This window comes from Leucopleurus acutus (genome assembly GCF_964270905.1).
Source record: "Leucopleurus acutus genome assembly, chromosome: 9".
NCBI lineage: Eukaryota > Metazoa > Chordata > Mammalia > Artiodactyla > Delphinidae > Leucopleurus > Leucopleurus acutus.
This window is the reverse complement of record NC_139144.1, coordinates 29,459,013-29,482,538: the sequence shown is the minus strand read 5'-3', so window position 1 is coordinate 29,482,538 and position 23,526 is coordinate 29,459,013. Positions and strand designations below refer to the sequence as shown.

The 23,526-nt window shown below is 36.8% G+C and overlaps 1 protein-coding gene across 1 annotated transcript in view; it reads left to right on the top strand.

The window, feature by feature from the left end:
• SEMA3E (semaphorin 3E) overlaps positions 1 to 23,526 on the top strand; it is a gene marked incomplete at its 5' end in the record, with an annotated part of 261,632 nt that overhangs the window by 161,535 nt on the left and 76,571 nt on the right. Inside the window, 2 exons of the mRNA XM_082846435.1 lie at positions 6,141 to 6,200; positions 8,642 to 8,761. Of these exons, the coding sequence (XP_082702561.1) occupies positions 6,141 to 6,200; positions 8,642 to 8,761 (180 nt within the window). The remainder of the gene's footprint in view (positions 1 to 6,140; positions 6,201 to 8,641; positions 8,762 to 23,526) is intronic.

Sequence of the window (23,526 nt, the reverse complement as noted above, 5' to 3'; positions counted from 1 at the left end):
ATGCTTGAATTTTAGAATTTAATCTTTTTAAGTGAGAGAAAGGCATTAAAATCTAATTTGCATATAAAATGGCAAATGGTATTTCACATTAATGATGGCAATTTAGTAAATTTCATCCATTAAAAAGGGCACACACAAGGCCGGAAATGTTTGTGTCATAATAATAGTGTTCTAATTCAAAAGCTTTGGATTATAAACATTTCAAGAACAAATCTTGTCTATAGTCCGAAAGATTATAATTCTGGTATACAAACTATTTGAATAATGACAGCCATTGTAATTAAGTATAAAAGCATAAGCAGTAAGGATAACGTGTCAGGTTAAAACTACCATTTATAAACCATTAGGCCTCTTTTAATGTGTTATACTCAATCTATTTTCTTGATTTTAATGACATTTATAGGACCTTTCATTAAAATATACATTGATGGACACTGGTACTATATATAGATATAAAATATATAAAGAAAGACTAAAATATAAACAAACGTTTTTCATTAGAATAATAGAATTAGGAAGAGAATATTAGATGAAGTTATAATAGTGTCTTAATCACTTAAATGTATTCCAAGGAAGAGAGACTTATATTACCTGGATCATTTTATTTAATTTTTTTCAATAAAAAAGGAAATAATGTTTTTTAGACAGTTAAATTATTGCTTCTTTGTTCATTTGTTTTTGCTCTCCAAAATCTCTGAGTGTCCTAACATCTTGTAACAATAGAATTGTTAAATCCTTAATCCTCGTGTAATTAGGAGACTCAGTAGGGAGTCCGGGTAAGAATTACTTTGTAATTTAATTTTTATTTTATTTTTCTCCTTTGAGATATGCAAGAATAGTAAATGGCCTGTTAAAGTGCATTGGAACAATTAAATTATATTGTAGGAGTGTTGTGATGAAATGATGTGTATTTAACTTTCTGCTTTTTGTACCTTTCTCGGTGCAGAGAATTTGGAAATGTCATTACAACCCTGTTGCTTAACTGCCTTTAAAAATGTTTTATGCAGAACAAATAGCTTAATTTTATGGGTTTTTGTTGATGCTATACTCTGGAGCAGAACCAAAAGGCATCCTTACTGCCAAAACAAATGAGGAAAATCATTTCCCTTACTGTCTTGGCAGAACATTTGTACATGATGGCTTTAAAATAACTTTTGATTTCCAGTGAGATCATTCTCTGATCTTTTCTCACCTGAGTGGACCTTTGAATGCAGTCCTGAGCCTGTTAAATTTTGTTAAAAAAAAAAAAAAAGAAAAGAAACCAAAGCAAACTAATGTATAAACAACAACAAAAGCAAAACTTGAGTAAATATATAATGACATTGTTCATTTGGAGAGTTCCCCTGCGTTGCACTTTAGTGGTGAGTGTTCATAATTTAATCTTCTACCTCTCTCCCTTCCATGGACCCAGAGTGATCTGGTTAACACCCTTTTCTCTACCCTCAGAAATCCTGCCAGTCTCTCAAACTTGCTAAATCCTGCAGGATTTCCTTCCTGATTAGACTGGAAAGTTACTTGTCTCATTTATTTGATACTGCTTGCAGTATTTTCATGTCAGTGAATCTATATCTCACACTTTATTGTAGGATCCTTTACTGAATTGACTTTTTGAAGAATGTGATAAAGAAATGTTGACTGATACAAGTCTGCCAATAGACAATGAATGAGCAGGGATTGCATTTAAGGCCTTATGCCAGGTAGGCATTTTAGGGCTGGGGCAATAAGTCATTGCCTTGCCCTCTGTAATTTATAGCCCTAATAAGAGAGCTGAAGTTGAGTACACATATCATTATAGTCATAGATAGAAAAAGTAAGTAAAGCAATATAGAGGATCAAAGGAGGGAGACATACTATCTGTTGAAAAAGTTAATCAGGAAACGTCTTCTAAGACGTGCCTGAAATAATGATTTCATTATTCCTAGAGCAACTGCCACTATTAGGTTTGCTGCTAGAAACAACACATGTTCTGGCAATCCTAGAAAAGCCATGTATTGTCTTCGCCAGCACATAATATATGATCTTTTGTTTGTGTCAAGAACTGTGAAGGGTCTGAAATTTTACCTTGCTTTTAAGACAACAAGATAGCCTGTCATAGTTTCATTGATGCTGGCAGAAGACAACACCTGGGCTAGAGACAGAGGACTCTGTCACTCACAGGACAGCAGGTAGCATGAGCCTCGTGTTTCCATCTTGTCTTTTCCTCCTCAAGTCCCATAGGGGATGGGCAAAGCAGCCTAAGTAGACGCTGTACACACAGTGAATTTGTGTCATACCCACTTTACCAACCTCCAGCTCAGAAAACTCCCAGTCTTACAAGGGATTTGCTAGCAAAGCTGTCCAACCTTTGCCCAGAGGGAGACATTATCTTTATTATCCTGATCAGGAAACAAATCTTCTATTTGCCCTGAAGGGAGATTCTATCTCTGTCTTCCAAGGCTCTTTGAAAAGATAATGTGGAACAAAAGCTGTCAATAAAGTATAGGAATCCTCTAGAGAATTGCCCCCCAGACAATATGTTCAAATAGTCCCGGAAATAATCCTTATGAAGCAATGATTGAGGAGAATGAGGTAATACGTTGAGGTTGTTGTATTGTCTGGATACTATTTCAACATTGAAAAGCTGAACTTTCGTATATTTTTCCAAGGAATTAGTTATCTAATACTTGGAAATTGTAGAACTACGGTTTAAAGAAGTCACCGTTTTACATAATGATGAAAAATGAATAAAAAAAGATGCTAATATTCTAAGAAGAAAAGTGCTGCATCTCATAAATTAAAGGTGTTAAGAATATAAAAGCATTATTCTGCTCTACTGGTGAGGTATTCTCCGATTTATTCATGTCAGTAAGCAAATTAGTCATGAAAATCTTTCCAATGATGGATGATCCTAAAATGAATTTGTATTTACACACACATATACATTCTAGCATATCCTTTTGAATAATTTATGCATCCACAGTAAAATTATAATTCCAAAACCAAATTGAATCTCAAATTAGAATAAGTTTTAGAAATCATCTGAGAAAACCTACTGCTCAGTGCCTGAATTTTTTCCAAAATAAAGGATAAGTGAAGTTTATAAATTCTACAACTTCACTTCCAGAATCCTATTGTCAAGTGGTGTTGGTAACCTCCCTCAGGCTGATGTTAAGCCTGCGGTCGAACCTGACATTGTCTTATTTATGTGGTATCTTTCCTGAATCATATATGATCCACTGATAGATCTACTGCTATAAAGAAGAACATTGATTCTAGGGTATTCTATGTGCGCTTTGGACTTTTTGGTTGGTTTTCTTTTATATCCCAACTTTTTTCCTTTTGTCTTTTTTCTATGTTGCAACATAACAAAAAGCGCTTGTGTTTTTATTTAAAAGTTTATATACTGCACTATGAAAGCAAAGGAACACATGAATGCTGACTATTGTTAGTAAGAAACTTCAGGGGGCTCATTACACTAATAATAGCATCAAAGTAATGTCATACACCTATAGTTCAAAGCCTAGAGTGCTTACTCCTATGATAATAAAGTTAGTCATAAAAGGATCATCATAATCAAATGCTATTGTCACCACTTTTATAAATCCCCAATATTTTTCATGTATCAGGGCCTGGATTTGATTACGTAATGTGTGAGTTAAGTGACAAACCCCTTCCCCATCTAGCATATAAATACCTAACCTGATATTGTATGGGACACAGCTTTTTTAAAAATCTTAAATTTTGACCATATTTGGGATTCAAACATGTATATCAGATTTCAAAAACTAAAATGCCTACAGGGGCCACTCAGGTAAAAGAAAAGTCTGAAGAGAATCAGAGAGTGCCTGTCCCAGTGAAAGAAGACTTCAGACTCAACTCCAGAAGAATGGTGCCACATAGGAAGGCATGCCTGTTGCTTGCCTTTTAGATTTTTCTAGAGACATTGTACACCAGGGCATGTAGATCCAAGGTACAGGCCTTTGGAGGCTATGAACAAAAAACTATAGGGGGTTCTGGTGAAAGTCAGCATCGCTCAAAATAGAATTCATCATCGCTGACCAGCAGAGCCCATGAAGATGATACATTAGCATGAGAAGGTGATCCCATGGAATTCAGAAAGAGACACAAGAAAGGGAGCCGATTGAGCTTTTTCAGTCAGGGGAGGGGGAGTGATTGATCCAGCAGGTGAGGCGATAAGCTATTAACCTGGAGGCTTTTAGATCTTGAGGCACAGGAAACATTTGAGAACTTACCAGTTGCTACAATTACTTAAGGGAATTGTATACCTTGGTTCCCACCCATAGATCTGCACTGTAGAGTTGGACAGAGAAATATGCATTTTTTTTAAAAGAAGCTCCCAAATAATACTTAGGTAAAGTTCTGGTAAGGATTAAATTAAATGTTGAATCTGAAGTGCTCAGTACAAAGTTAGAAAGCTGATAATGCCAAGGATTACTGGTAGAGTATAAACATGTCACCATTCTGGAGAGCAACCTGACACTACAGTAAAACATTAAATGTATGCTTCGCTAAGACCCAGTAATTCTGCTCCTGGTTATACATACCAGTGGTATTCTTATACAGATCCCAGAGGGACGTGTACAAAAATGTGCTGCTGCTTTTGGTGGGGGGTGGGGGGAGGGAGTGGTTCTTGTCAATAAAGTACTTTATTAAAACAAAACAGACTATTGTGGTAAGAAGCCTTTTCCCAAAGTAGCTTATACACCATCACTTGTGGTGTAGTCACTGCAACTGAAATGAGCTGTTCATGGAGATCATAAACATTAAACTGATTCCTCTAGGTTTTATTGGGAGAAGATGTGCCGATGTTTGCCGTGGTGGAGATTTGGAGACAATTTGGGTGTCCTCATTGGGAGAGTAGAAGAGGGAATATGGGGGATCCATACCCCAAATATTACAAAGCAGTTAGAAACAACAGACTGTGTGTATACATAGGGCTTTGTATAGGGGTCTTCAAAACCCAGTTCTTAGTATAAAAGATGAGAAAGACTTTACATAAATTATACCATTTACATAAATTAAAAAATGCACAAAAAGCAATATACACTTTATAAGAACATATGCAAACAACAGAAAAACTGTTAGTCTTCCCAGGAACAATTTACAGTGATTGCCTCCTGGAGGGATGCAGGGAGAACATGGAGGGGGGAAGGGAAGGAAATAAATAGATAATTAAAATAAGAGAGGGACCTTTTAAGACCAATGATAATAATGAGCCCTCAGTTGCATAGTATAACAAACTCAAACCTCTGCACATGAGTTTATAAAGTAGAAGAAAGAAGAACTAAAAGTTCTTGCCACGCTATCTGGCACATGGTGTGATTAATCTATCATTTAAGCAAAAAGAGGAACAGAAACAGTCTGAGAAAAGAAAAGGATAGAGAAAACCATTTCTTGCATTCCAAAAAAAAAGTACTTAATGGTTTCTGCCTGTGGTCCCAGCAAAGTGCTAGGCACTATCTGAGATGAAAAAGAGGTATTTGATATATTCTCTCTTCAATGAAGAAACCAACAAATTTGAAATACAACGAAAATTTCCTGAAATCCAGTGGGAAACTGGTAGAGTTAAATTATGTTTTAAAAATAATCAAAGATGTTTGTGGTGTATTATGAAGTGATACATTATAAACAAAGGATGAATTATAATTTCATTCATTATAAATCCTTTCATTCTTTTGTGCACAAATGTTATTGAGAGTCCACCACACCAGGTTCAGTGCTAAGTGGTAAAAATGCAAAGGGAACTTAAGGAGGTTCCTGGCCTTTGGGGGTCAGACAAGTTCGGGAGAGAGATTGGACAGCAGAGGTCACAGTAGGTTAAGTGCAGAGCAGTGCTGGTTGAAGTATGGGTGGCCTTTAAAGGCCTGAGACTTGAGATGAACCTTCAGAAAGATTAAAAAAAATAATAAGTAATAATAAAGTTTAGCATAAAATAAAAGCTAAAAGATAAGTGTCTTAATTTGGCAAATAATGCCATAAAGAAGATAAAGTCTTGCTTGATCTTCTCAAAGAAGGAAGTAGAACCAACAAAAATAGAACAAAATAAAATGTATTGAATTGCAGAAGAAAAATGAAATGGTTTTTCCGTGTGGTTTATTTTTATATGCAGTTGCATAACAGTCCATTATCTTTTATTCCAGATACACTGGCCAAGTACAGCAGTAAAAACAGAAGAATGCATAATGAAAGGAAAAGATGCCGTGAGTATTATTCATTGTGAATTAAACAAATCATCGATTATAGTCATGGTCAGTGACAAAGGACTGAATCTCTAACCTTTTATTTGCTCCTAAAACGCATATATGCAATTCATTTCAAGAATAAATATCTCTCTCTCTCTCTCTCTATCTATAGATCTATATATTGATATATACATATATATCAATATATATGCACACATACATACATGTATATATACACGTATACACATGCACATATGATATATACATGTACATTTTCTATATATATAATTACTTAAAAATTAATTTCAGTGTAGAGGTAGAGTAGGGCACCAAGGTACCATCTAGATCTTGGTTTTATTTTGTCTTATAATATTTTAGTCAACTCAGATTTATAAATTCCTTCTAGTCAGGCTTATCTCCTATGTACTGGGGACAAAAATAATTTCAGGTAATTTCTTAATTTGAGGAAAAGCTAAGCACCGTCTTTGTGAGATTTCATCTCACCCTGGTTAGTAAATTAGAAACAAATGAAGAAACTAAAGGAGAAAAAACAAAAAACTTGAAAGAAGATGGCAAAGGCAGTAAACATGCTTTATATATTCCACATGTTTTGAGGATGTCTCCTACTGAAAGAATCAATATTCCATCTCTCCATAACTTCCCTGCAGCATGTGAAAGGGAAGAGGTGGTCCGGCAGCAGCAGTCCTGCCATGGTTGCTCACACACGAGTACACGGGTGAAAGGACTTTTCACGTGCTAGGAGTAGCTGGCCGACGACACAATTCACAGCTTTGGAGGAAGGCATGCACAGCTCCTTTTGAAAGTTAACTCATCCTTTTTTTCAGTAAGAAAAAATAATACTGTGTAGAAATCTAACACACATTATACCAACTCCTGATTCTTGCAGCAACTGGGTAACAGCAAAGGGATGAGTCAAGACATTCTTGCTGCCTTAGTCTACAGCGTGATGCTGAGTAATTGAACACGTTCACAGGCTGTGTCAATCTAAGCCCACCCGAGCCAAAATGTCTAATCGGCTTACTCAAGCTGTGACAGTTTCAAGAGATGAGAAGCAGGTGCTTATAGCAATATGAAAATAGGATATTAGATTTTCCCAGCTATACGGGTCATATACAGACTAGGATGCTGCATGAAGGGGAAATTAAAGGAATAAGTCTATCGGTGTGCCCCAGATAATCGGTTCAGTAGTGTGTTACTTGTTCTTACCAAGGGAATGCTATATTCTGAATCACTTACGATGAGATAGGTCTGCTGGCTTTTTCATTCTAGTACTGTTGTATGAGAGAATTTAAAAGTCAGAATCTGACCTTATAAAACGTAATATGTACTGACTATTGCATGTACTGATGTCAAAGTGATATTTAGCAATAAAAGGGTTTAGTATTTCTCTCATAATTTAAATGAACTAGCAGTACCTGCTTTGCCAACAAGGTATTTGCTAAAATTAATTTAGTCAAGTTTTGTCTGAAGTAATTTTAAACTTTTTTTCACTCAGCATACTCAACTAATGACTGATCTATTAAAAGTTTGTTACACATGGAGTGTGTATCAGGTACTGGGTTTGATTAACTACGAATACAAAGATGTGTAAAATCAAGATTCTGTCCTTGATACGATTACAGTTGAATCCCATTATGGGCAAACTAGAGCTCTGGGGCTGAATATGACCTGCCATAAATGAAGTTTTGTTGGAACACTTCCATATACATTCATTTTTCTGTTGTCAACGGCTGCTCTTATGCTATAGCTGCAGAAGTAAATAGTTGCAGCAGAGACCAGATGGCCCATCAAACTAATTATATTTACTCTCTGGTCCTTTATAGAAAAAGTTTGCTGATCTCAGGACTGTAATCTTATAGTAATAGGTATAAAATGTTATTTTTATCAGTTAGCTTTCTATCTGTTTACTTGAAAATTCTCTATGAAAGTACTTTATATGAATTTATGAGTTTGAAGATATGACTTATTTGCCCAAACATCAAAACTCTGTAGTGCCCTAAGATCTGCATATGTTCCCTTAAGGGTAATGAAGCTTTTTCTAGTTATTTGTTTTCTGACTTTATGCTGATTCATTGTTTATATGAAATTTTAAAAAATAACAGGTTTGGGAAGAATTTAATTATTTAGTGAAACATATTGCCATGTAAATATACCTGGATACATTTCTGAACAGTGCTTTTTCTAAATTCCTCATGTACTAGAATACATGAAAATGATACACTCGCATTATTAAATGTAATTCATACATCGCTGTATTGGTCACCTCCGTCTCTTCTTCCACTGGTCCTTGTCGTCTTTTCATCTGCCCCCTTTGCCTTCTCTAACCAAGCGTGGGTTATACATGAAATTTCTAGGGCTCAGAAAAGCCATAATCAAAAAAGAACTAAACATATTCATTACAGTAATCACTTTCTTTTTTTTTTTTTTTCCTGCTTTAGAGTGAGTGTGCAAATTATGTTCGGGTTTTGCATCACTATAATAGGACGCACCTTCTGACCTGCGGTACTGGAGCTTTTGACCCCCTTTGTGCCTTCATCAGAGTTGGATACCATTTAGAGGTATGATGATTTCATTCATTGCTCTCAATGAATTATCAAAAGTAATGCTTAAAAGAACTTTGTTCTAAAAGAAAGGTTGTGGCATTTCTTCCTACAAAAGAGAAAAGCATTTGTGATCTTCTGATTAAGCTTGCTTGAGTCAGATAATCGATCTCCCTGGGGCTTTAAAATTCTTGCCAGCTACAAAATCTGTGAACCAATTAATTCTTTATGTATTCATTCACTGAAGAATTTCATTTACTTAATTTGTCCGCTTAAAAATATTTCTTAATATCAAACTGTGTTCTCTATTGTCTTCTTATATAAAATTTTATTGGTGTAAGTGCCAAACTAGAATGAATATGTATATATATGAACATATATATACAAGCATATATGAAAATAAATTACTACCTGCAGTATTTTTTAAAGGACATGCAAAGGCTTGTTGATCCTGTAATGACTCCTTTTCTTGGCCAGGTGAGGTGGGAGAGGTAGAGTTGGGCTGGGGGGAGATTGCAAACTGACTTAAGATAAACTTTACTTGGTGAGAGCTATACATGTCCTCGCCTGAGACCCCACTACTAGATGGTATGGTATCATGAAAGCAAATTCCAACTGAATTCTGCCACATACACCACATTATATTTACTAACAAGCAGGCTTGACATTTAGTCATATAAGCGGTTTCAACAAACTGAGTAAACTCTCAGCTTTGGTTTATTTAGGCACATTTTCAAGCACCTTACATCAGTTTCACTGTGAATAAGCATACTAAACAATATACTGATGTCAGGGTCTGTTACCTTCCCTTGTCCTCAGAAGGCAGAATCCTGCACAAGATGGGACACAGATAAAGCAGAGCTCTGGATGGTCTATAGTTAAGCAGCTAGACTCTCTCTCTCTCTCTTTTTTATTCAAGTATAGTTGATTTACAATGTTGTGCCAGTCTCTGCTGTGCAGCAAAGTGACTCAGTTATACACATGTGGACCTTCTTTTTTTTAATATTCTTTTCCATTGTGGTTTATCACAGGATATTGAATATAGTTCCCCGTGCTATACAGTAGGACCTTGTTGTTTATCTGTCCTGTATAGAATAGCTTACATCTGCTACTCCCTTGATTCTTGGACCCCATTTATGAAAGGGCAGCAGTGACTATAAAATATTTTCAGCTACCACATATGAAGAGCAACATTCATTTCACTAGTGAAAAATTATTTCTGATATTCCTGATACTAGTTAACACACATGTGCACACACAATTAGCAGTATCTGAAGTGCTCACTCTAGCTGCCTTTGGAGAGTGCCTCTGATTGAGGCACTTCAGCTGTTAAGCATCCTTATAGGCAGGATTTTTGATTAGCATATTTTAAATGTTAACTAACCACCCCTAGTTGTAGATTAAACTTAAGTAGCGTACACAAACACATCACAGAAATATTTACTAAAGTATTTTAAAGAAACAATGCAGGTAATATAATAGGAGAACATTAGAAGGCAAGTAAGTCCAGTGCAAAGTCAGAATATTTACATAAATACAAATATACAAAGTATACATATGTATATACATATGCATATGTACATATGTGTATACAAACACACAGGTATACATAAATACAAAGTCAGAATATATACAACTTGTGTTGCAGATTTATTGGTGGCAGATCCTCTCAGTTTTCATTTATCTGAAAACGCCTTCATATCATCTTTATTTTTGAAGGATATTTTCCCTGGATATAGAATTCTGGGTTAACATTTTTTTTTCTTTAAGCGTCTCAGAAATGCCTTATTGTCGTCTAATCTCTTTCTCATGTAGATTTAGGTTTCATTCATGCTGGTATTATCCTGTTTGTAACTGCTTTATCTTTCAAGATTTTCTCTTTATCTTTGGTTTTCAGTAGTTTCTCTGTACTGTGCCTATGTGTGTGTGGTGACAGTGTTGGAGAGATTGATATTTATATTTCTTGGGATACTAAGATTTTTGGATACAGAGTATATGTTTTACACCAAATTTTTGGCCATTGTTTTTTCCAAATAATATCTCTGCCTCATTCTCTCTCTCCTCTCCTTCAGGGACTCATAAACAGATACATAGACAGACAGACAGACTGACTTTTGGGCAGTGTCCCACAGATCACCGTGATTCTGTTCATTCTTATTCAGTCTTTTTTCCCTCTGTTTTTCAAGTTGGATAAATACCTTTGATTTATTTTCCCTTTCTTCTGACATCTCCCATATGCTGTTAAGCCCACTCCATTAATGGTCCATGTAAATATTGTTCTTTGCAATTCTAGAATTTTCATTTTGTATATTTGCCATTTCTATCCTGAGTGCTCCCCCATATTTTTATTTATTACGACTCTATTTTCCTTTAAACTTTTGAACATATTTTAATAGCAGTTTTAAAATCCCTGTGTGCCCCATTTATGATAAAAACCCTGCAGAAAGTAGGCATAGAGGGAACTTTCCTCAACATAATAAAGGCCATATGTGACAAACCCACAGCCAACATCGTCCTCAATGGTGAAAAACTGAAAGCATTTCCACTAAGATCAGGAACAAGACAAGGTTGCCCACTCTCACCACTCTTATGCAACATAGTTTTGGAAGTTTTAGCCACAGCAGTCAGAGAAGAAAAGGAAATAAAAGGAACCCAAATCGGAAAAGAAGAAGTAAAGTTGTCACTGTTTGCAGATGACATGATACTATACATAGAGAACCCTAAAGATGCTACCAGAAAACTACTAGAGCTAATCAATGAATCTGGTAAAGTAGCAGGATACAAAATTAATGCACAGAAATCTCTGGCATTCCTATACACTAATGATGAAAAATCTGAAAGTGAAATCAAGAAAACACTTCCATTTACCACTGCAACAAAAAGAATAAAATATCTAGGAATAAACCTACCTAAGGAGACAAAAGACCTGTATGCAGAAAACTGTAAGACACTGATGAAAGAAATTAAAGATGATACAAATAGATGGAGAGATATACCATGTTCTTGGATTGGAAGAATCAACATTGTGAAAATGACTCTACTACCCAAAGCAATCTACAGATTCAGTGCAATCCCTATCAAACTACCGCTGGCATTTTTCACAGAAGTAGAACAGAAAATTTCACAATTTGTATGGAAACACAAAAGACCCCGAATAGCCAAAGCAATTTTGAGAACGAAAAATGGAGCTGGAGGAATCAGGCTCCCTGACTTCAGACTATACTACAAAGGTACAGTAATGAAGACAGTATGGTACTGGCACAAAACCAGAAATATAGATCAATGGAACAGGATAGAAAGCCCAGAGATAAACCCACACACATATGGTCACCTTATCTTTGATAAAGGAGGCAGGAATATACAGTGGAGAAAGGACAGCCTCTTCAATAAGTGGTGCTGGGAAAACTGGACAGGTACATGTACAAGTATGAGATTAGATCACTCCCTAACACCAGACACAAAAATAAGCTCAAAATGGATTAAAGACCTAAATGTAAGGCCAGACACCATCAAACTCTTAAAGGAAAACATAGGCAGAACACTCTATGACATAAATCACAGCAAGATCCTTTTTGACCCACCTCCTAGAGAAATGGAAATAAAAACAAAAATAAACAAATGGGACCTAATGAAACTTCAAAGCTTTTGCACAGCAAAGGAAACCATAAATAAGACCAAAATACAAGCCTCAGAATGGGAGAAAATATTTGAAAATGAAGCAACTGACAAAGGATTAATCTCCAAAATTTACAAGCAGCTCATGCAGCTCAATAACAAAAAAACAAACTACCGAATCCAAAAATGGGCAGAAGACCTAAATAGACATTTCTCCAAAGAAGATATACAGATTGCCAACAAACACATGAAAGAATGCTCAACATCACTAATCATTAGAGAAATGCAAATCAAAACTACAATGAGATATCATCTCACACCAGTCAGAATGGCCATCATCAAAAAATCTAGAAACAATAAATGCTGGAGAGGGTGTGGAGAAAAGGGAACACTCTTGCACTGCTGGTGGGAATGTGAATTGGTACAGCCACTACGGAGAACAGTATGGAGGTTCCTTAGAAAACTACAAATAGAACTACCATATGACCCAGCAATCCCACTACTGGGCATATACCCTGAGAAAACCATAATTCAAAAAGAGTCATGTACCAAAATGTTCATTGCAGCTCTATTTACAATAGCCCACAGATGTAAACAACCTAAGTGTCCATCATCGGATAAATGGATAAAGAAGACGTGGCACATATATACAATGGAATATTACTCAGCCATAAAAAGAAACGAAATTGAGCTATTTGTAATGAGGTGGATGGACCTAGAGTCTGTCATACAGAGTAAAGTAAGTCAGAAAGAGAAAGTCAAATGCCGTGCGCTAACACATATATATGGAATTTAAGAAAAAAAAATGTCATGAAGAACCTAGGGGTAAGACAGGAGTAAAGGCACAGACCTACTAGAGAATGGACTTGAGGACATGGGGAGGGGGAAGGGTAAGCTGTGACAAAGCGAGAGAGTGGCATGGACATATATACACTACCAAACGTAAAACAGATAGCTAGTGGGAAGCAGCCGCATAGCACAGGGGGATCAGCTGGGTGCTTTGTGACCACCTAGAGGGGTGGGATAGGGAGGGTGGGAGGGAGGGAGACGCAAGAGGGAAGAGATATGGAAACATATATATATGTACAACTGATTCACTTTGTTATAAAGCAGAAACTAACACACCATTGTAAAGCAATTATACTCCAATAAAGATGTAAAAAAAAAAAGTGAAGTATGAGGTAGCTGTGAATGGAGAATAAATAAATTACAAGAAATTAAATTTCTCTCTCTAAAAAAAAATCCCTGTGTGCTAATTTTAACATCTGGGTTACTTTAGGTTTGCATTGACTGTTTTTTCTCTTGATGATGAATCATATTTCCTTGTTTCTTTGCATGTCTAGTAATTTTTATTTTGTACTGAACACTATAGATTATATACTTTAATTCTTGATTCTGAACTCTGTTACCTTTGAAGAGAGTCTGTTTTTATTCTAGCAGACAGTTTACTTGGCTGGACTCACACTCAAAACTACCTTGCAATGGCAGCATCCACGCATCTCTTGTAACTTTCCAGCCACTGTTTTTCAGGGTCTGCTTGCACACGCAGTTCAGGTGTCAGCTAAGGACTTGGGAAAGAGTATATACACAGATCTCAGGGCGCCTCCTTCAGTTTCTGGATATGCCTTCTCACTTTTAAGTTGATTTGGTACCTTACCTTTCTGTCCTATGCCTTTCCAAGCTAGAAGGTCTCTAGCTTTCTGCTTGAGTTCTAGCCATTCCTCCCCACATGAATTAGGACATTCCTTGAGTGAAAAACTCTCCAGTCTTTGTCTGCTCTTACTGAATCCACTGCCTTCAAATAATTTTTTTTGTACTTTTTTACTTAGTTAATCATCATTATCTGTGGGAGTTAGTTCAGTACAAGCCTCCTTGTCATTAGTAGACGTGGAACTCCATGTAGTTCACCTCATATACATAATGTTGAATATTTTTCTCATGTAATTATCTTAATATTAGGTCTGATTAAAAACATATTTTGAAAAAAATTCTGTGTGTGTCATAAAAGGAATATGTGGTCAGATGATAATAAGGGCAGTGAGAGATTTATTCCCAAAACTCCATTTGGAGGCTTGATAAAATTTCATATGAGGGAATGAAAAATTACAAATTGTTATAGGCAAGGAAAATGTTTAAAAAACACAGAGATAGGCACATATAGGATAGGTTCACAGACATTAGTTGCTTGGGAAACAGCAGAAGATAAAGCTGGGGCAAATTGGTGGAGGATGTTGATGCTAGACAGTGGCATTCTGTAGGTATTTCTGAAAATAGCATGGAGACTAGGAAGGAGGTTGAGCAGAGTGTTTGATTGACATGTCATTAGTAATATTTAGCATTGATTCAAGCAGAGAGGGATGAAAGGCAGAGAGAAATTAAAGGGAACTATTGTAAGAGTCTTCGTGAGAGATCATGAGGATATTTGAGTGTTGTCACAATAGCAAAGGAAAGGAAGTGTGGAGCTGATGTGAGAAGCCACTCAGCAGGAGTTTATATAACTTAACATTTTATTGGATGTTGCTGACGAAAAGGAATCAAAAACAATTCCAATTTTATTTCTTGATGACTGGGAAGAAAAACAGTCTAAGAGCAAGAGGAAGCTAAGAAGATAAGAGTATGTTTCTGTGAGAACATAAAAAATGCTCAGTGTTTCTCAGTTATAACTGTTTTATTTCCATGTACAGTTATTTGAAATATTGATCCTGCAGCTAGGATAGGGTGTTATCAGAATACGTTGAATTATTGAACCCTAGGGAGTTAATGGTCCCTGAAGGAGTCTCTTCTTTCTGTTTTTCTCTCTATCCCTCATTCTCTATCTTAATTTTTTCTCTTGCTTTCCTCCTCTGCCGTTCACTTTATCAAAGTAACTTGGAAAATGCCATTATTTAGGTGACAGTAGAATGTTTAGGGAATATCAATGTAAACAGACTGAGCAGACATAGTAGTATAAGGCAAATCATGTCAGTGCAAATTAGAATCACACTTGTAAGAGTGAAAGGAAAAAAATTAATAATAGACAACATTATCAGTGCTACAGAGAGGACAGTTTTGGTAAAGGGATGAGAAATTAGAATGTAGAAGATGAAGTGACTGAATTGTGATAAAGGCAGTAATATTGCCTATTCAATCCAGAAATAGAATTGTTAAGGAAAAGAAATATGGAGAAGGATATAAAAAGTGTAGGAGTGTTGAAAGGTTTTTCTTAGGATAGTAGATGGGGAATCTTTATTTATTGAACAAGAAGATATGATCACTTTCCTTCTTGGAGTTAAGGAGCGCTGGGTGGGAAGCAAGTTTGACAAGGCGGGGGACTGTCTTATAGTCAGTGGAGAGATCTCATTAACAGTTGGATGTAAAGGGCTATTTTTCAAGAGAGAAACCAGAACTAGAAATGCAGATTTGAGAATTAACAGCATGTATATGTGTGAAAGCTGAGCCCTTTAGGTATGATATCATTGCTTAGGAAGAGAATTTGAGTAAAAAAGGGAGAATAGTTGAATATAGAGTCCAGAAACACCAATATTTGAAAGACTAGTGGAGGAAGAAAAACCCACAAAGGAGACTAACAAGAAGTGACTAGAAAGGTTAGGAGGAAAATAGGAGAGGGGGATAGCACAGAAATGAGGAAGTGATCAACAGTGTTAGAAGTCTCAAAGAGTCAATGTCATTGGACTTACAAAGTCTTTGGAGGAATTTATGAGAGGAGTTTCAGTAAAATGTGGTTGCAAATCATGGTTTTCTGGCGTAAAGGATTAAAGCCAACTTTCTCTTGAATCACTTTTGTCTCTTTCTTCATTTCATTATTTTTAATTTTTTCCTGAAGTATAATATAAATACAAGATGTACACAGCGTGTGAATGTATTGCTAGATCACGTCCACAAATTGAATACCCCTGTGTAACAGACACCCAGATTGAATCATTTCTTTTATTTTTTGCTTTTTTTCCCTCATAGGTTGTAAACTCTTGGTTTTGTGTTATCTTTTTCTCTTATGCCCCTTCTAGTTTAGTCTCCATTTTCAAAATTATTTTTTCTTTTTATTTCAAAGTCCTTCCTGAATTCTATCACTTCATTTTTTAGTTTTCCTAATTTTGATTTATGTATTTTATTTCTTCTATCTTTTCTTAACTTCTTTTGAAATACTAAGTTATGTTTGATTCTCATCCACTTTGTGGCGTGTCTGTTTGACAAACTTTCATTGTCTGTGGTAATGTTATTCTGTTTATTATTCTTTTATCCTATGGTAACATTGTAGTAGATTCAGGTGGCGTCTTCTTCTATTGCTCATTTTTATAAAAAATTAGTTCCTGAACTTTTAAAAGGAAAGTGTGGATCAGAGTAGATGTATGTCTAGCTTTACATTTTAGAACTCACCATTCTGTTTTGTTTTGTCAAGTTTTCAAAACTATGGAGATATGGATATAGATACAGATAAATAGATATGGATATAGATATAGATACTCTTCTGGCCATGATCTTTTTCTCTTTTGTCTGGCTGTTGCTTTCCCTTGACCTTCTTTATCCCTCCTCTTGGACCAATTGTATTCCACTTCCAGCAGTTTCTTCTTGGAAGGGAAATGGGCTGGTTAATTTTGAGAATTCATAAGACTCCATTCTTTCCTCAGGCCCCTTGAAATCACCCACAGATTGAATCAGCAAGAATTCCTCCCAGGTTCACCTGACATTCTAAAGCGATGCTACACTACTAGTGAGTGCTTATTGGAAATATGAGAGTTATTTTCTTCTCACATTCGACAAAACCTGGTTGCTTCTGTCTGCTTCCTCTGGCAAGATGTTAATACCCTGTGTGTTTTATAGCTTGCAGTAGTTCATCCACACCTGCTGGTACTTAGGGGCTCATGGAGATGTCTTAATAGCCACCTTGCTGCAGGTGTTGTATTGTCTGTGAGCTTGTCGTTTGGCATTTCTAGCTGATCCATCTGTTTTTCTGAGAGAACTTATGGAAAATAGAATGTATGCCTCTGCTGCTATCCTCTCAGAAATCTCATATTACCGAGTCCAATCTTGTACTGCTTTCTGCACGACAGGCCAGTAAATCTAGAGACAGGTTGTTGGGGCAAAAGGAATAGTGACTTTATTCAGAAAGCCAGCAGACTGAGAAGGTGGTGGACTGGTATTACAAAAAGCCATCTTACCCGAGTGAGAATTCAGGCTTCTTTTATCCTAAAAGGGGAGAGGATATGGCAGGTTGTTGCAAACTTCTTAGTGCCGGAATCCTTTGTTCTTGCAGCTGTCTGTGTAGGTCAGGTCACTGATGTTCCTATAAACCTACAATAAGACAATTGTTATTCTCTGTTCTGCAACTTTTTACCTCTGTATGAATGAAAAGGAGTTATGCCTTTAAAGGTCAGAGCCTGGAGAATGGGCTATGATATATATGTCAGACTGTAGGCAACATTCCTTTACAGAAGGTGCAGAGCCAGCATGACTAAGCACAGGCAACGGAGCACAAAGGTTAGAACTAAAGGAATAGATCCAGCATGGAGTCAGGTTTGTTCTTCTCTGTTACACTAAGAGTACCATTTATGTATTTATTTTTTAATTTTTAAATTTTTGGCTGCATTGGATCTCTCTTGCTGCACGTGGGCTTTCTCTAGTTGCAGTGAGTGGGGGCTACTCTTCGTTGTGGTGCGCAGGCTTCTCATTGCAGTGGCTTCACTTGTTGTGGAGCATGGGCTCTAGGCACACGGGCTTCAGTAGTTGTGGCACATGGGCTTAGCTGCTCCGCTGCATGTGGAATCTTCCCAGACCAGGCCACGAACCCGTGTCCCCTGCATTGGCAGGCAGATTTTTAACCCCTGCGCCACCAGGGAGGTCCCAAGAGTACTTTTTAAATAATGAAATGCTAGCAGGGAAGTCCCAAGAGTACTTTTTAAATAATAAAATGCTATACAAATATAAAGTACTATGTAAAATACTACAAGTTTATGTCTACTTCTAATTTTACTCAACTTTCATAGAAAATCTAAATTATGTGTTGAATATAGAGGTTCAGACAAAAAATTCCGGGGCTTCTCTGGTGGCGCAGTGGTTGAGAGTCCGCCTGCCGATGCAGGGGACGTGGGTTCGTGCCCTGGTCTGGGAAGATCCCACGTGCTGCAGAGCGGCTGGACCCCGTGAGCCATGGCCGCTGAGCCTGCATGTCCAGAGCCTGTGCTCCTCAATGGGAGAGGCCACAACAGTGAGAGACCCGCGTACCGCAAAAAAAAAAAAAATCCCAGAGGTTCAGGTATAAAACATGTTTCTAGAGAATTGGCAAAGGCCTTGAACTGCTGCAAAATAAAAATTGCTTTCATCACTTAACAACCTAAGTTTCTCTAATAGCACAATGGCTTTAGCTCAATGCTATTAGCATGCTACTATTTGTATAAGTTTTCTGTGTTGCAAAACAAACTCCCACAAATTTGGCAGCTTAAAACAGCACACATTTATTATCCCACAGTTACTGTGGGGCGGGAGGAGACCAGGCACTGCTTAGCTGGCTCCACTGTTCCATGTCTCTGAAGGCTGAAATCAGCGTGTTGCCTGGGCTGCCGTGCTGCTGGAGCTCAGGGTCGTACTCCAGGTTCTTGTAGTTGTTGACACAATTCAGTTCTTTGCAGTTGTAGGACTCACGTCCCCATTTTCTTGATGGCTGTCACCCAGGGGCTGCTCTCTGCTACTAAAGGCCCCCAGCAGTTCTTTGCCACGTGGCCCTATCACAACATGACAACATACTTCTTTGAAACCAACAGGAGAATCTTTCTGTCCAATTTCCTAAGGAGTCATATAGTATAACCTAACTATGAGAATTACTATACCATCACCATATAAAGTACTATAATCTAGAGGGGGGTTTCTACCGTATTTATAGGTCTTGTCCAAACCCAAGAGGTGGAGATTATACTAAACCTCTGTAAGAGGGGGTGGGAATATTGGGTGCCATTAGTATTCTGCCTACCATACTCTCATTTACATATCTTTATATGGAAGGAAGATTGTATTAATAAATACAGGTGTTTTAAGAGGATGGTTCTGGGGGAGGCAAAGGCACAGAGCGAAGGGTGAAAAATAAAAGTCATTCTTTTCTAAACTTTGTCCACGGCTCTCCTCTTAAAAAAAAAAACAACAAAAAAACCCTAACATTCCTCCTTGTAAGAACTGTAAAGACTGAGGGGTGAATTTGTGGGCCGCCTCCAAATTTTGCCTGCTCAAAAATGGGGAAATTTGATTGGCTTTGAGAGCATAGCATTTGAATGTAGGTTGCTGTGGTATTTCATTAGTGTAGGGTAAATTTTCTCAGTGTATTTTAATTTAAAGACTATGTATATCAGTTGTTAAGTACGCAGACTGTATTAGTCATGCAAATGTGTCTGGCACCAAAGATAATCAATAACACGCTTTTTGATTTTCAGTATATGATTTTGACACGTTTCATCTACTGCAGGAAGTAGCAGCTCAGCTACTTAAGTTGGGATACTGTCAGCTTCAAAATCAAAAGGGTTATACATTAACTCAATACAGTATAAGTCTCTTTGAAAATACGTTAGGAACTGTACCCAAATAATGTTTTTTACCAGGTTCACGTTTGTACTTCGTAGACTGGAAATTATGTATTTTTCTAGTTGTTTGTATTCCCTAGTTAAATATTTTCTGATGTGCCAGTAAGAGATTACTATCCAGACATAACAGATTCTTGCCTTTTAGAGTCATGTGTTTTGTACATTATCTCTTGGGTCCTTTAGAGCTTAAATCCTTTATTTTCAATAAATATTGAAAATAACTTGGGCTTCCCTGGTGGTGCAGTGGTTGAGAGTCCGCCTGCCGATGCAGGGGACACGGGTTCATGCCCCAGTCCAGGAGGATCCCACATGCCGCGGAGCGGCTGGGCCCGTGAGCCATGGCCGCTGAGCCTGCGTGTCCGGAGCCTGTGCTCCGCAACGAGAGGCCACAACAGTGAGAGGCCCACATACCGCAAATAAATAAATAAATAAATAAATAAATATTGAAAATATCTTTTCAGGCAACAATACTTAAGTGTCCAAAATAGATTGAAACATACATGTTATGAGTACATGGATTTTTATCAGATATATTTTCCTCACAGGTTCTTAATATTTGTTTCTTAGCAGATTTTTAAATTTTTATTTTCTGCTTATAGTACAGAGTGAAAATCCCATTGGGAGAGCCAGCAAAACTAATAACAATTCCCAGAGGTTTAAAAAGTTACTCTCTTAGAGTTATATGACTGTTCTTTGTAGTTTGTTTTACACAACTGAGATAAGTATAGCCATGCATTTAATATTCTTTGTGTTTTTCACAAAGAAATATGCATATTTTGATATCACAAATTATTTTGTTTAATATCAACTCTTGTCACACCTAGCTTTTAAACACACAAAATTTCAAGGATTTTCAAATTTGTTCTCTTAAAGAGTTTCTGTTAGGTCCCTATTTATTTCTATTGGTTACCTGCAGTTATCTTAAAAGTAGATAAAAAATGTTAAAGATAATAAATTTTAAATTATTTTGTAAAAATCTAGGGTGAGCATTAGCCATTTGAATAGAATAAATACATGAAACTTTACATTGAGTATTTAGCAACATTTATTTTTTCAGATAATTTTTATATATTAAATTAGCTATTAGTTAACAGAAATGTCTATATTATAATTTGTATCAAGATATTTGTATAAGCCTTGTTGGTCAAATGTTTTGAAGGGCAACTCTGGTCTGTAATTTCCTGATCTACTTATATGAAAATAATATATGGAATTGTTTTATTGATTTAAAAATTATAGCAATTTATTTTATATTCATTTCAAATAAGTGATTAAAAGGTTATATGTATGACCCTATGAAGTCAGGTTTATGTTTTATTCTGACCTCAGTCTATAAGGTTTTCATTCTGGAGACCATCTGTTGTACAGTTATTTTTGACTGGAGGTGTAATGGAAATTATAAGCAAAGAAAATAGCGATTACCTAGCAATAATACTTTTTTGTTTAATTAAATTAAATTTATTTATTTTTGGCCGCATTGGGTCTCGGTTGCTACGCGCCGGCTTTCTCTAGTTGCGGCTAGCAGGGGCTGCTCTTCGTTACTGTGCGGAGCTTCTCATTGTGGTGGCTTCTGTTGTAGCAGAGCACGGGCTCTAGGCTCGTGGGCTTCAGTAGCTGTGACACGCAGGCTCAGTAGTTGTGGCTCGCGGGCTCTAGAGCGCAGGCTCAGTAGTTGTGGCGCACGGGCTTATTTGCTTCGTGGCATGTGGGATCTTCCTGGACCAGGGATCGAATGTGTGTCCCCTGCATTGGCAGGCGGATTCTTAACCACTGCACCACCCGGGAAACCCCAATACTTTTTTTCTGAAGTAGGAAGAATGGAAATATTTTATCCATTGGAATAGATATTAAAAGTTAAATGTGAAAAACGAAATTATACTATCATCATAGCTATCAAACAGGCAATAGTTCTGTTAAAAAGAAGACATCCTAAGAGTTACTATCACAAGGAAAAGTATTTTTTCTTTATTTTGTATCTTAAAAAAAGACAAAATTTTTTGAGTAGGTAAAGAAGGTTAAATTTCTTATCACATTGTATCAAGATTTATTATTTAGAAACTAGCATTAGAAGACTTAAATAGTAACCGATACTTTAAAAGAAATTATATCTATCTTGTCCATCAGGTGTTCAACCATTTTCTTCATTGTTTTTCTGCTTTCTTTACTGCAAATCAAAAGATATTTTTCACTGCAGGTGATAGAAAACGTAATATTTCAACCTCTGGGACATAAAAAGGTGAGCATGACACTTTCTCCAGGAGCTTGCAGTCTATTATTTTTGTGATCTTGAATATCCCTAAGGTTATTTTAAAATGTCTTTGATAGAGGGATTGTTCCTTCAAGGTCTCTCTCTCCTGTCAATCTTAATACTGAAAGCTGGTTACATGATCTTCTGGTGGGAAGGAAAACAGGATTCCTTCGGCTAGTTTTTGTTTGAGAATGATTATATGAAAGCTTTTGGAAAGGCAGACTGCTTGACACTCTTGTGTGTGCTCTGCATGTGAGGCAGTTAGTAAGAAACCCCACTCTCCGGCACCACGTGCCTGGGACCAAAGGGAAGGTGCAGAGAAAAGCAAGTGATGCTGTATTGCTGAGCCACTTTCCTGTTGGGCCCTGGAGATAAGGGATCAGGAGAGGCTTATGCTGGTCCAGAACTCTACCTAATTAAAGAAGTAGCAGGCCAGATCCTCAGGGAGCAGTGAGCTCTGCCATGAAGGCTATTTTTTCCCACTTAATACATAGGAGACATGGAAAAGGTCAATAAAATAAAAAGTGAAATTGCTCCAGTGCCAACTTTTGCCCACCTCTTCTGTGGCGCCCCTACGTTAATAGTTTGATATTTATTCTTCCAAACACGTGTGTGTATACGTGTAAGAGCAAAACACGCACTCTACGTGAAGTTCTGATTTTGTTAATTTTTACTCAAAAATATTTCATAGACATTACTATTTATATATTTGGACATCATAATTCTATCTCATTCATTTAAATGGTGCGTAGTATTTCAAAGCAAGAATGAACCATAAGGTAATTAAGTGATTTATTTTTAAACCATTAATTCTCAGGCTACAGCAAAACAGAGAATGAATGTGGTACTTAAGTGGTTGGGCACCTAACGGACAAACGAGCTTCTCGTGGCTGTAGCCCAGTAAGCATTCACGTCTCTTTAATTTGATCAGACGTTATAAACTGGCAGCCATATGTCTGATTCAGCTCACAGATGTGCTTTGTTTATCACAGCGTTTCTTGTTTGTTTTCTTTTAAAGAGCCTACATTTGAAAACCGGTTGGTTTCACATAGTAAATTGTGATTTCTGTTGAATTGACATGAAAAGAATCAGTGGGTCCTTAGTAGTTGCTGCCCCATTGCACACGTAGGGGCATGTGCTTAACAATATTGCACAGTCCCTGCCACTCACACAATGCACGCTTACACCAGGCCTCTGCTAGCTCGCCATCTCCACCTGGCCCTGATGGGCATTTGCATTTGTTACCCAAGCACTAGAAGGATTGTGGACTTCCGCAAAACACTTTAGTGCTGAGAATCTAATAATCAATAACATGGGATGAATGAATGAGTGAGCAAATTAATGAATAAATGAAAGGA